Consider the following 14459-nt stretch of genomic DNA (forward strand, 5'->3'; position numbering starts at 1 on the left):
CTTCCCCACCCGAGGCCGCTGGCGGCGGCGCCGACCGGGCCTGTCGCGGGACGCACTCTGAGGCCGAGGCTCCGGCCCGGCGACGAGGGAGGTGCGGCAGAGACTTCCGGCCAGGCCGGGCCTCCGCCCCGCCGGCCGGGCCCACACCCGGCGTCCGCCTCAGCCTTGCGGCGGGCGGGGTAACCGCCTGGCACCCGGGCCCCCGGGGTCTGGCGGGGCTCGGCCCGGGCCTCCGGCGCGGCCTCCCGGGCCCGCCCGCGCGGGTAACCGCCTCGCAGCGCCGGGCTCGGCCGCCGCGGGGCCATGGAGTTCGCCGAGCTGATCAAGACCCCTCGGGTGGACAACGTGGTGCTGCACCGGCCTTTCTATCCGGCCGTGGAGGGGACGCTGTGTCTGACGGGCCACCACCTGATCCTGTCCTCGCGGCAGGACAGCACGGAGGAGCTGTGGCTCCTCCACTCCAACATCGACGCCATCGACAAGCGGTGAGAGCCCGCGGGGCGCCGGGCGGGGGGGGGCAGGGACGCGGCCCGGGCTCCCGGGGCTCCGTGCCAGCCCGGGGGGCCGCCCTTGGCTGAGACTTTAGAAAGCCGTCCGGACGGGATCCCTGATTGCTGCCAGACCTGGGTAAGTGCTCACGATGGGCGAGCTTCAGACCGTGTGATTGCCTTGATACCGTTGGGGCGGATTTTGTCTCGTAAAAATTCTCCTTGAGCCATTCTATTTCGTGCGTCGTTATTGCCAGTCGCAGTTAATTAAGTTGTGATTGGGTACAATTTAGATAAATTTTGTTTACTTATTGTTGTTTTTGTTTTTGTTTTAAGACTTTATGGCTGGCCTGGAACCTGCTGTTAGCTCAGGTTGGCCTCAACAATCCTCCAGCCTCAGCCTCCCAAGTCTGGGATTACGGTTATGCCTGTTAAAGTCTTTGCCACTCACTGAATGTGTGCCAGTAGTGGGGCTTGAGCTCAGTGCCTTCAGCTCTTAGCTTTCCCTCTCACGGCTGGCACTGTACCTCTTGAGTTACAACTCCAGTCTGTTTACTACTTCATTCAAAAGCATTTTGTTTTCACCTCAAAAAAAAAAAAAAGAGAGAGATTAGAATCAGGTGTGCCTGTAAACCCAACCCTGAGGCAAAAGGAGGATGAATGTCAGGCCAGCCCTGTGCTATACAGAAACACAGTCTCAATAAACAAACAAAATTCAGCTTGTCATATTTCTCCTTATTTCTTGCCTTCTGGGTCATTATTCTAATAAATCCCAACAAAGGAATTTTATAATCTCATTATGCTTCTGGAAAAAACAGTGTTGGCCATCAAGAAAACGTATGAGCTAATCTCTCTCCCTTTTCATTTTCTTTTTTGTGGGGTTGTGGGGCCTGAACTCTGGGCCTGGGCACTGTCCCAGGTGAAGAGCTCAGGGCTAGCGCTCTATCACTTGAGCCACAGCACCATTTCCAGCTTTTTCTGCTTATGTGGTGCTGAGAAATCAAACCACCCAGGGCTTCATGCATGCACTCTATACCACTGAGCCACTTTCCCAGACCCCTTTTCTTATCTCCCCCTCCCTGTACTTCCTATCTTTGCAAAGCAGAGTCCCATTCAAAAAGTTTTTCTTCCATCTGCACTTAGGTTTCCCATTTCCCTTTGGAGAAAGCAGTGGTCTACTCAGCCACTTCAGTTTACACAAACCACACCTTTTCTATTCTATTCTCAGGAAAATTTGAATATTAAGAAGATTTCTACAAAAGATATGCCTTAAAATAATCTATACTGGTAGAATTTCTGGCTGTTGTGTGAGGCCGTGCTAGATTTATTTACTCAGGCAGAGGGCTTAGTATACTCCTGAATCATCCCTTTCTTGTGTAATTCTTCAGTGGTCTCTCATGGCCTGCATGGTAAAGCAAACTCTGTAGCCTATTGTTGCTGACATACCATAACCTGCCCTAACCTACTGTCCTGCCATTCTATGCATAGGTCTTTCATATTTCCTTTATTGACCCAAGCCTATTGATTCTCATGAACCAATAAACTAAGCTCTTCCTTCAGCAAGGATGACTAGCTCCTTCCAAGTTGATACTCACTTAGCTTTTATGTTCCAGACATTTGGCTGCCATTACTATTCCCTATATAAGTATTCTGCTTCACTACTTCCTCCTTCACAGCCTCATCTGTGAATTGCAGCTGGAAGTAATTCTCCTTGCCTTGAAATTCTGTAGCTGTTTAATGATCAGTCTTTTCACTAAGTGTATATTCAGATTTTATTTTGTTATTATACATATGTATATTTACCTTTTTTCTTTTTGTTTTTTTTTTGGGGTCTAGTCGTGGGGCCTGAACTCTGGTCCTGGGCGGTGTCCCTCAGCTCTTCACCTCAAGGCTAGCACTCTACCACATGAGCCAGAACGCCACTTCTGGCTTTTTTTTCCTGCTTATGTGGTGCTAAGGAATCGAACCCAGGACCTCATGCATTCAAGGCAAGCACTCTACCACTGAGCCACCTTCCCAGCCCCTATATTTACCTTTTAAAGCCAGGAGTCACCTTTAAAATGTCCAGCTGAGGCTCAGATATGGACAGACAGACATATGGGAGAACAGAAAGATTGACCACTGAAGGGAAGGTGGTGCCAAGGAGCATATATTAGTGGTCTCCTGTGATCATCCAGTTTTCTTCCTGGTTGCCAGTACTAGGGCTTGAACTTGGCATTTTACTTCCATGTGCCTTTTTCTGCTCAAGGCCTCCCCTAGTATCACTTGAGCCACAGCTCCATTTCTGGCTTTTTGCTGGTTAATTGGAGATAGTCTTATGGACTATTGGAACCACAATCCTTAGATCTCAGATTGCTGAGCAGCTAGGTTTTTAAGCCATGAGCCACCAGTGCTTGGCTCTGCCTAATTTCTCTTTGACCTCATCTTGTGGTTGTTCATTTTCCATATTTACTTAGCATGTACTAGGGTCCTGGGCATCGTTAGAACATAAAGAAGGAAGCATATGAGGCATGGGTCTTCTGCTCTGTTACAGGAGACACGACACGAGGGGAGTGGCCACGGCACTCCTCTCCCTGGGAAGCAGCATGGCATGGTGGAGAGAGCGGAAGTGTGGGCACGTCAATTTGCTTGTCTGTCTTTTCTCAGGGTATTGTTTGGGCCCTGCAGTGCTATAGTGACTGAGGCAGATAAGAGCTTTAGAAATAGCAGAGGAGTGAACTGTAGGATTAATCAACAGAGAAATACAAAGCAATGTTTGGTAGTGGCAGGAAGAAAAAGATAGAAATTAGAGTGGCTGTGTCTTTGGAAATGATTTCAGAGAATGCAGATGACCTTGGAGCTGAGACCTGAAGGAGAGAAGAAGTGATCTAGGTGAATATCTGGGGGGGAAACTTCCTGAGGCGTGGCGTGTGACAATGTATGTGAAGATGTGAGTTGGAAACATGCTATGCCTTGGCTTGTATAATGGGGAGCAGAGAAGCCTGTGGGTGGAGCATGATGAACAGTCCGGACCTGGGAACACAGCACAGGTGTGGCTGGAAGATGAGCCGGAGGGGCATCTGAAGGCTCTTGAGATGGTTTTCCAGGGACCCTAGGGAGAGTTGAAAGCAAGGAGGTGTAGTAGGTTTTGTATATGATTTTGGCTGCTGGCAGGAAATGAGTTGTAGAGGAGCAAAGCTGCTGCATCAGGTTCAGCTAAGAGACTGCTGGGTAACCCAGGTAAATGGTGGTGTGATTTAGAATGTGGTGGTGAGGCCGTTGAACAGATGTGGGATGTGACTTAAAGCTGGAGCTGCTTGCCTGGCTGATGAAGTGGAGCTGCAGTGACAGTCACACAGTGTCTGAGAGTGGCACTGGCCTTGTTACCTTTTAGTAGATCAATGTCCTGGGCAAGCCGCTGCTTCTCTTTGAACCTCAGGTTGTCACTTAGGAATAAGTAACCCCTCTAATAGAAGGAGAACTGATATTTGAGTACTTTTTCGTAAGTCTATAGAGTAACTTCATATATATTGCGTATTTGGTTTATTTTTGTTTTATTTGATCTTAGCACAGTCATAAACAAATCTTCCAGTCATATTGACCTTTTCATGTTTCTCTGAGGCGGAAAATTGAGATAATCTTATTCACCTGATGATAATCTTATTCACCTGATGACTCATCATTTTCATGATTAATTCCATAAAAGGTTCTCTGATTTTTGTTTTCTTGGTGGTGTCGGGGATTGAACTGGGGCCTCGAGCATGCCAGATAAGCACTCTTTATCACTGAGCACATTTCCAACCTTCCTCTGATTTTTAATTCTTCTACCTCCCTGTTTTCCACTCTCATTTCCTACTTCATCCACAGTTCCTTTGGGCAGCTATGTTAAGTGTCATTGTAAACTAGATGGCACTGCTATATGTTGGTGTGCACACATGCATGTGAGCTTCATTTACTTGATTTGATTGAGAGAATGTTGTAGATGTTGTTTTGGAGGTACCCAAATTTGAATTCAGGACCTTGTACTTGATATTGATAGGCCAATGTTGAACTTCTTGAGCCACACTCTGCAGCCCCTGTTCTGTGTCTTCAGCTTCTAACACGATACCTTTTCTCAGGATCTCTTCCTAGAGTGATAGGAGTAAGTATATTCATATCACTGCTTTTCACTGTAGCATAGAATTTCAAAGTAGGTAAAACATTTTACTTGGTAAACCTTGTTACATAACCTCTAAATCCTTGCTGTCATAAACAACTCTGAAAAATAGGTGCACTCAAGTCATATGTAGTCTTGCATAAATTTCTGTGGGATTGTGCCTAAGACAGAATTGACCAGAGAGTATAGATCTTACTTGGAACTCATGCCACAGTCGTACAGCATTCAATGTCTGTCCCTGTTGCTTTCCTGCCAGGTATGGGGGTCAGGAGCCCTGTTCTTCACATTTTTATCAACATTTGGTATTATTGTATGCCAGATGTTGCAAGTTGTCTTTTGATGAGCAATGGATATTTTCTTATTAATGGTCTTCACTGTCAGTCTGGGACCAGTTGGCTTTGTAAGATGGGTCTGAAGCCGAGCTCTGGGCTGGAGGGCCTCCTTAGCTGCCTGATCGGCCAAGTTATTTCTTTTGGTTATAGAATCAGTTCCCTTTTGATGGCCACGGCAGTGCATAATGGCAATATTTGCTGGTTCCCATAAGGCCTGGATGAGGCTTAAAATTTCTTGTTTGTTTTTAATATTCTTTCCCTCAGCTGTCAGCAGCCCCCTCTTTTGGTAAATGGTTCCATGGACATGCACAGTGGCAAAAGCATACCAACTGTCCGTGTAAATGTTTAGTCTCTTCCCTTTTCCCATTTGTAGGGCTTTTGTTAGTGCCACTAGTTCTGCTCTTTGTACAGACGTTCCCTGGGGGAAGTGCGTCTGCCCACACTATCTCGGTGTCTGTGGTGACTGCTGCGCCCGCGTACCTTTTTCCATCTCAAATGAAACTGCTGCCGTCTGTGAACCAGGTATGCTTGGCATGCGATAGTGGCGAGTCCAAGAAGTCTGGCCTCTTTTCCTTGGCCCGGTCTTTCTTTTCACACTCAATTTCATGTTCTCTGTCCTTCCTTTCTTGTCTTTTCTCCTCTGTCTCTCTCTTATTGTAAACCTTTTTCGCCGCGGCTACTAGATCCCTAATAGACTTTTCACCAAGTCTGTCTAGAGCCTGCAACTTTTGCTTTATGTCTGGTGCAGCTTGATTTGTATAGGCAAACATAATAATCTGAACTGACTCCTGGGTCTCATCCATGAGCCACTCAAGATATGCTGCTGGACTTTCATTTCCTCCCTGTCTAACATCATAAACTTCGGCCATATTAGTAGGTCGGCGAGCTGCCACCTTGAGACCTGCCAACAGAGCCTGGCAGTAGACGAGGAGTCGCTCCCTACCTTTAACCATATTGTAGTCCCATGTTGGTCAGATCTCAGGAAAATAGGCAGCGATCGGGGCAGGATCCGTGATGGGCGCTCCTGTGGGGCCAGGGATATGTTTCCGGGCCGCCTCTCAAATACGGACTCTCTCTTCGGTGGTAAAAAGGACATGGAAAAGTTGAGTGTAATCATCCGATGAGTAAAGAGAATAGTTTCAAGCAAGCAAATCCTGGGGTTTCTCAGAAAAGGGGGCATTTTGGGTGCACCAATTGTATAGATCACTGGTAGAAAATGGCCAATATTGGAGTTGCTGTTGACCATCCGCATCCACAGGACCTATGGCGTGTAAGGGGAAACCAGCTGCAGGAGAAGAGGGGTTGATCTTGATCCCATGGCATTGTCGAGTGACTGGCCCCTCAGAAACTTTAAGGGCAGGTGCCGAGGGTTCGGCTGCTGGTTCTATAGCTCCTTCCTCCTCTTGATCATTCTCAGGTTCTGCCAAAGGAACCTGGGAAGGGGAGTATGGGGGAGGAAACATTTCTTCCAAGTTATCTCCCTGAAAAACTGGGGGGTACAATTTCTTTTCCTCTTTTTTAGTTTCTTTTTGTAAGTCTAGGGGGCTAGAGTGTTGCCCATGGTTTCCAGTCCAGTCAGTCGTACAGTCCAAAAAAACAGTAAACAGTACAAACAAAATACACGCAGGCTTGACAGTTACAAAATGGAGATCTCCCAAATTGGTCCACTGGCTCCTGTCACAGTGGGGTTCCACACCGACCCACGCCCCACAGCAGAAGGAGCGGACCCACAGTGGGCAAGTTGGGCCTTGGTTATTTAGGAGGCCCTCTTGGTCAGTTCTGGCCCAATACCAAACCAACCCACGCCCCACAATTCACACGGTGGGGTTCCAAGGACCCCCTCCCCCCCACAAGAGGATCTGGGATGTCTCCCAGTTCCTCCAAGGTTGTCGTGCAAGCGTCTGCTTCGACAACCCTTTACACAATATGAATTGGAGCAGCCTTCCTCACAAAGGAAAACAAAAGTACAAACAGACAACAACAGGACAAGACAAATTAACAAAGACAGCGCTGTTTTACCTTTGGAGTCTGAGGTCTTGGGGGCCTTTGGGGGGAATCCCGGACAAGCCCCCACTAATATGTTGTGCCCAGATCGCAGGACCCCCACCAAGAAGACCACCGAGAATCAAACTTTACAGCTGTTTTAAGGTTTTATTTAGACGAGACACAGCGGAGCCTAGGAGGAGAGCCCCGAACTAAGGATTTGCAGGGCTTATAAAGGCTCACAACCAGGTGTTTGGATTACCACCACGTGTTGCTCTGCTAGCTGAAACAAGCAACAAATGGTCACTGCTTCGAGTACTTTAACCCTTCACTCCTAGGATATGTTGCTTTCTCTAATCCTCTGAACTGGCTCTTTCCCAGATACCTCTATCCATTTGTGTTGCTATGTAACAGAATATTGCAGACTGGGTACTTTATAAAGAGAAGAAAGTTATTTTTTCGACTTCTGAAGGCCAGGAATTCTAGTAGCAAGGCCTTCTGCTGCATTATCCTTTTGTAAGGACAAAAGAACATCAGAGAGATGGAGCACATGGGATCTCAGGACATACTCATTGTTAACTTTGGCCTCTTAGTGCTGTTTTGAGGATTAAGCTTCCATTGTGAACTTCCATAGCATCAGCCTTAGGTTACTTTATTCTCATTCATGTGCTGGTTAGTACTATGCTAGATACCTGAGGTCTACCCTCAGCATATCTCTGTAATGTTCTCTGTACTCTCTAGTACTCTTGTAGTGAGAGTACTAGTACTAAGCTTTAGTCCATTTGGTCTTTGCAGACTCTTGCTCCATTCAGGTTTTCTGTCCCTGCTTGGAAACTTTCAAAACCATAAGCCAAGCAATTTGAGGACTCACCTTGGTACTCATGCATCTTTCTTTTTGTTTCTTGCTGTGTTGCGGCTAGAAAACAGTCATTCCTTTTTCTATGTGTGTAGTAATTATGGTTCTTTGAGTCTCTGTTATCTTGCTTTTAATAGAAGCAGAAGTGCCAAGTGTTTGACTTTTGAAAATGCATTTTAGTAAAAGGCATCCCATTGTACTAATGGCTTGTGGATGCCCTGTGGAAATTTTCTTTACTAAGATTGGTTCCATGCTCATTGCAATATCTGCCTGTGAAAGTTCACGGGAAGTGATGTGAGTCCAACCAACTCTCAAGTTCCAAGGTGAACTTGGGGAGAATAACTGTAGGTTCTGTGTTACTAAATTGGGTAAAATGGAAATAAAGTTACCAGCTTTTGATCGATCTAGAACTTCCCAGTTTAGGGGAACTCAGAATGGAAGAGAATTGGGGGCAGTGAGTGCACAAGAGAAAAGCCCGCTCTTGGTAAGCATAGACAAACTGTATGACCATGAAAGAACATAGGAATCTCCACTAAGGTAAAGTAAACTTGACTGAAAGACTAATACAGAATTATGACTAAACATGACATTGACTCTCAAGCTTTCTTTAGTCTAACATAGATATTCCAAGTTAGTAGTTTTCAAATAATGAAAAGAGGTTTTTATTTTTAAAGGTCTGCTGCAAACTCAAGCTCTGTGCAGTCCTGTTTGAGAAATATCTGTTTAACACCTTACTTACAGAGCTTTTCCTGTTCTTTGGAGGAAGTACACATAGTCTTTGTTAAATGAATTAGCCACATTTGAATTACTTTATTTGAAAAAGAATTAGATACATATATTTTAAGTACTTTTTGGCTAATATTTAAATAATGTGAGCTTAATTTTAATTAGACTAATTGAGAAGAAAATTGAATGTTGATGGTGATTTCAACTATATTTTTTCAAAGAAATAATCATATTTAAAATTAAGAATTTCTGTATTCTTAGCCTAATTTATAATTCCTTTCAGATTTGTGGGATCTCTGGGGACCATCATCATAAAATGTAAAGATTTTCGAATTATTCAGTTGGATATTCCTGGAATGGAGGAATGTTTAAATATAGCCAGTTCCATTGAGGTAAGTATTTTGTAGGCAAAAGTGTATGATAAAAGCTGTATTCTGACTGAGCAGCTCTTACATCCTTTCTTGATATATTAAATTTGTTTGTGGATATGGAAGCTGATGGGGAAAGCCTCACCCTGATTTACTGTTATACTGGAGTAATGGGACTTCTTTTACTTACGGCAGTGCTGGTGTTGCTCAGCTTAAAGAACCGTAATTCCATTAACCTGTTTAAAAGTCTATGGAAGTGCATTCCAGTTACTTCCATAGCATTCCCATGAGGTCATGTGGGTCAAATATAGTAACTGTTTTACTTGAGTAGAACAGTTTGGAAAAATCATTGGATATCTTAGTTTTGAGAGGTTCTTAGGACAAACTTAAAGTTTTGCCTGATGTTTCATGTTCACTATGCAAGTCTTGATACTTTTCTTCTGTTAAAGGTAGTTTTTTTTTTCTTCCTCAATGGGAATAAATCATATTATATGAAATTTAAAAAGAAGAGGAATTGCTGGTGCTTGCTGTGGAGCCCAGGGCTGTGTGTTAGGGAAGCACTCTGCAACCTCCTACATCCCAGCTTTTGTGGATATTAAACCAGTAAGAACAGTTACAGCTGTTTTGGACATGATGTAGGGTGCAATTTGAGTGAGACAGGTGGTGCTGTAAAAGCCCCATTGACTTACCTGCCCTCTGAATTAGGAAAACCACTAGTGAGAGTTTGTTAGCAACTACACACAGAATTGTTTTGTCTTGAATGTACTGGCATGTCCCTTGTAATAGATTGCAACTCCACGGACATTTGGACAGAAATCTTAATATTGATCTGATTATTGTAATAGTATAGTTTGCTGTAACTCCACAGACATTTGGACAGAAATCTTAATATTGATCTTTTCATTGTAATAGCATAGTTTGCATCTTAATTTTTCAATCTTGAGTGAAGTACTTAAACCTTTGACAATGAAAATAATATCATCTAGCTCTTAGGGCTGTTGTTTTGTGTAGAGACTACTCCCATTGTTGTGTGACAAATCTCCATGATAAAGCAAGTTGCTATCAGTGTTTGTAGTCTTTTGTTTGTTTTTAGTAAGTCTCAGTTTCCACATTTATTTTCATCAGTTTACATATGTCAAAATATTTGCTTTATATTTAAACAATATTGAATATTGGTTCAGATCATAAATAGAAATTTTACTTGGTAGTTTAAGATTTTAATTAAAGGCTCACTCTGATGTATTCCTCATCCTAACCAACATTTTTATTATGCACTCAAATTTTAAATTACTTTATTTAAATCATTATTGACTTCATGTTTACAGTAACATCTAGATAGTCATTGGCCTTTTTTTCCTCTGTCTTTATGAGACTGACTCATTTAGGCTTTGTGTCCACAGAATGTTATGAGTTTGTCTATTAAAAGGAGGAAGAAAACCTTGACAGATCTGTAGCTAATATTTTGTTGGTTTATTAAATTGTGTCGAGGAATTATTTCATTTTTCTTCTAGAATAGGCATACATTTTTTGTTCGATTTTTTTTTTTCATTCAGGTGGCAGTTGCTGAATAATGATTATATGTCAGTGGTTTGTTTGCTTCTGCAGGACTGTAATTATATCTAGTGATAGCTACAATATTAGAGAATGACCCTAGGTACCATTGTCATTAGGCTTATATGGGTGTCATGTTGTTCCTATTTTCTTTCTGCCCCTTAGGCATTGTCTACCCTGGACTCAGTCACTCTGATGTACCCCTTCTTCTACCGGCCCATGTTTGAAGTGATAGAAGATGGTTGGCATTCCTTCCTTCCTGAGCAAGAGTTCGAACTCTACTCTTCAGCTGTGAGTTACTGTTTAAGAATTATTATGTTGAAAAACAACCCTAGTTGTGAATGTGACTGCAAAGTTGACCTCTGTATGTATAAAAGAGTTATATGTGCTGTAGCTTCTGTCATTCAGAGACTTGTGGGTTTTTTTTTCAGAGCTGTAGCTGAAATGCTTTTTCTCCTAGTGGGCTTAATGTATCCCAGATATTACTTCAAAATGATGTGGATGGCTGGGCGCTGTTGGCTCATGCCTGTCATCCTAGCTACTCAGGAGGTTGAGATCTGAGGATCATGGTTCAAACCAGCCTGGGCAGGAAAGTCCGTGAGACTCTTATTTCCAGTAAACTACTAGAAAACTGGAAGTGGCACTGTGGCTCAAGCGGTAGAGTACTTGCCTTGAGCTGAAGAGCACAGGGACAGCGCCCAGTCCCAGAGTTCAAGCCCCACAACCAAAAAAACAAAACAAAACAAAAAATAAAATGATGTGGATGAAACTTTAAAATTTACTTAAAGATAGTCCTAGCCTCTTGTGAGTTAATTACTGTCCCCAGATAACTCAGAAATGTTTCCCTGTGGCACCTGTTGGAGAACCATGGTCTTGAAGCAATCACTTAAGTCCCAAGAGGTACAGTTAAGTTAATGCTGCCACTGGGTATGGTGGTACAAGCCTGTAAACCCAGCACTAAGGAGGAAGAGTGGTAGAATTGAGAGTTCAAGACCAGCCTGGGCAACACAGTGAGTTTAAGGTGAGCCTAAATTATATAATGAGATCTTGTCTCAACAAAAGCAAAAGGTTAATCCATATATTAACATGACATGAAATCTTAAAAAGTAATCCAAAAGAAGGCAAGAATAGAAGCAACATCAGTGAAAAACAGCACAGACAAAATAATTGCTGGACTAAAATCCACCTAAGCAGTTCACTTAAAAGGCAGATTCAATGAAAGAAAGAACAAAAAAATGCATGCCTCTTCTAGGAGAAGACTAAAGCAAGCTCCTATCTCAGTCTATAAGATGTATTTAGTGGCACATGTCTTTTCTACCTCTGTCACATATTCTTGTTTAAAAAAACAAGACATTGCTGAGCACCAGTGGCTCACACCTGTAATCCTAGCTACTCAGGAGGCTGAGACCTGAGGATCTCGGTTCAAAGCCAGCCCAGGCAGGACAGTCCGACCTTCCTGCCTGTGAGACTCTTATCACCAATTAACTTCCAGAAAACTGGTGCTGTGGCTCAAGTGGTAGAGCACTTGCCTTGAGCTGAAGAGCTCAGGGACAGCACTCAGGCCCAGAGTTCAAGCTCCATGACCAACAAAAAACAGAAAAGAAAAGAAAAAGAAAAGATACCATGTGGCAGAAAAAGGATTACTCATGCATGTTATTCATAATGCTAGTGTTTGAGAACATATATTCATATTATCATGAAAGGAAGAGTTCAGTGGATAGACCCAGTTAAACTGCAGAATATTCTTTATACTGGGGCTTGAATTTAGGGCCTGGGTGCTACCCCTGAGCTGCTTCACTCAAGTCTGGTGATCTACCACTTAAGCCACAGCTCCACTTCAGGTTTTTTGGTGGTTAATTGGAGATAAGTTGTCTCAAGGACTTTACTGCCTGGGCTGGCTTTGAACCATGGTCCTCAGATCTCAGCCTCCTGAGTAGCTAGGATTATAGATGTGAACCATTGATGCTGATATATCTTTAGTGGGTCAGATTAAATGTTAGTTTGGGGCAGTTTTGGTTACAGAACAAAGGGCACATTCCAAGGGTCTGGTTACAGATTATCAGGGGGCAATAAGGTAAGTACACAAGCTTTCATCCTGTCTTTTGACTGGATCTCTGTGTAATGTCAAACTCAGAATCTTGTGTCTTTACTTAGACACAAGATAAGGCAAACACAAACCTGCCATTTTCCGCTGGCATCAGGCTTTCTCCACATCCACCATCTACTACTTCCTGCACTCAGTTATAGCTCCCAGAGACTCTAGGGTCTCCACAGTGAGTTAATTCCAGAGTAGGAAAAAAGAGACATTAAGACACAGAATATTATGAAAAGGTTTTATCATAATAAAAAGTGAATTCATCAGGATGACATATATGTATGTATGTATTAACACAAATTGAAAGATCCAGACACTAGTAGTTCATGTCTGTAATCCTGACATTTAAGAGGCTGAAATCTGAGGATCTCAATTCAGAGCCAGCCCAAGAAAACAAATCCTTGAGACTCTGATCTGGGGGGGAAACAATAAATGTAGGCATAGCTCAAGTGTTAGAATACTATCTGTGAGCAAAAGAGCTGAGCAAGAGCATGAGTTGATTTGTGTTCTACTGTATCTAACGTTTTAGCTTTCTCTTCTTACTAATACTTGTTTGTAGTCCAATCACAATTTATGCCACATATTGAATCTTATCTGTAAAAAGCCTTTTACAAACTTCCAAGTGGTTTGCAGTTTTCTTTAAAAAAAACTTATTTTGAGCTGGTGGCTCATTCCTGTTCTTCTACCTACTCAGGAGGTTGAGACCTGAGGATCACAGTGTAAAGCCAGCGTAGGCAGGAAATCCATGAGACTCTTATCCCAATTAACCATTTAAAAAAGTCTGACATGGAATGTGGCTCAAATGGTCCCAGGCTCTGAGTTCAAGCCCCAGGACTGACACAAAAATAATAGTAACTATTATAGTGCTGGAGATCAAAACCAGGGCCTTATACACACCAGGCCAGCTCTTCATCATGAGCTACATCCTAACCTTACAAATTACTTGATTGTTTTATATTGTATGCTTCTAGTCCTTAGAGTATTGAATCAGAAAACATTTTATTGATTCCTAAGTCATTAAGTCATTGTTATTTTAAGAAAGATGCTGCCATTCTTATTACATTTTCCTCCTTTTCTAAATAGCAAAAGGCAACACAGGATGTAGCTCTATTTTAAGTTCTATTCCTGCTAAGCATAATTTGGAGTATTGTAGTCTGTAGGTGCGATTTTAATTTTAAGAGCACCATTCACAAACTAGTGGTACCCAGAAAATAACAGATTTCTTGAAATTATGTTGGCCTCAGTCATCTTGTATGTACTTAATATACTTAACCTGGAGAAGAGAACACTAACGGGGAAGAATTGTCTTTAAATCCTTGGTGGGATGTCATACGAAATGGGGAACTTATGCTGTGTTCTCTGGCATGATAGTAAAAACTGATAGAGGAAGTTACAGGCCACGAGTTTCCGCTTGCTAGAAGAAAGAACTTTCTAGGAACAGTGATATCTTTCAGTGAGGGAGGCTGGCCTTTTATTAGATTACCGAGCAGTGGCTTCTTCATCAGTGGAAGTTGATTTCTGAGGTCCTTTAAACTTGTTCTGATAATATTGTGAAATAAGATGCTTATTTAGCTTTGACATGTGTTATGTTTTTCAGACTAGTGAATGGAGGCTAAGCTATGTCAATAAAGAGTTTGCTGTCTGTCCTTCTTACCCACCAATTGTCATAGTGCCCAAGTCTATTGATGATGATGCTCTTCGCAAGGTGGCTACATTTCGACATGGTGGGCGTTTCCCAGTACTAAGCTATTATCATAAAAAAAATGGAATGGTAAGTGTCCCTAGATGTTGCTTGATTTGCTGAAAGCGTTGGCTTCAGGTTGTCAGATATAACTGCACTTAGCAGTGGTTTGTAAGTACAAATCTGACAGAATATCAAGGTGAAGTTCCTGGAATACTGAAAAAGGATGTCTGAGGGCCTCTAG

General features: G+C 42.9%; 1 protein-coding gene across 1 annotated transcript in view; it reads left to right on the plus strand.

The window, feature by feature from the left end:
• Nucleotides 1–270: 270 nt before the first annotated feature.
• Mtmr9 (myotubularin related protein 9) overlaps nucleotides 271–14459 on the plus strand; it is a 29518-nt gene continuing 15329 nt past the window's right edge. The window contains exons 1-4 of the mRNA XM_042699847.1: nucleotides 271–485; nucleotides 8804–8912; nucleotides 10605–10730; nucleotides 14132–14305. Coding sequence (XP_042555781.1) covers nucleotides 304–485; nucleotides 8804–8912; nucleotides 10605–10730; nucleotides 14132–14305 — 591 coding nt within the window. The 5' untranslated portion in view covers nucleotides 271–303. The remainder of the gene's footprint in view (nucleotides 486–8803; nucleotides 8913–10604; nucleotides 10731–14131; nucleotides 14306–14459) is intronic.

This window comes from Dipodomys spectabilis, unplaced genomic scaffold, assembly GCF_019054845.1.
Source record: "Dipodomys spectabilis isolate Male_0828 unplaced genomic scaffold, ASM1905484v1 ptg000263l, whole genome shotgun sequence".
Taxonomy (NCBI): domain Eukaryota; kingdom Metazoa; phylum Chordata; class Mammalia; order Rodentia; family Heteromyidae; genus Dipodomys; species Dipodomys spectabilis.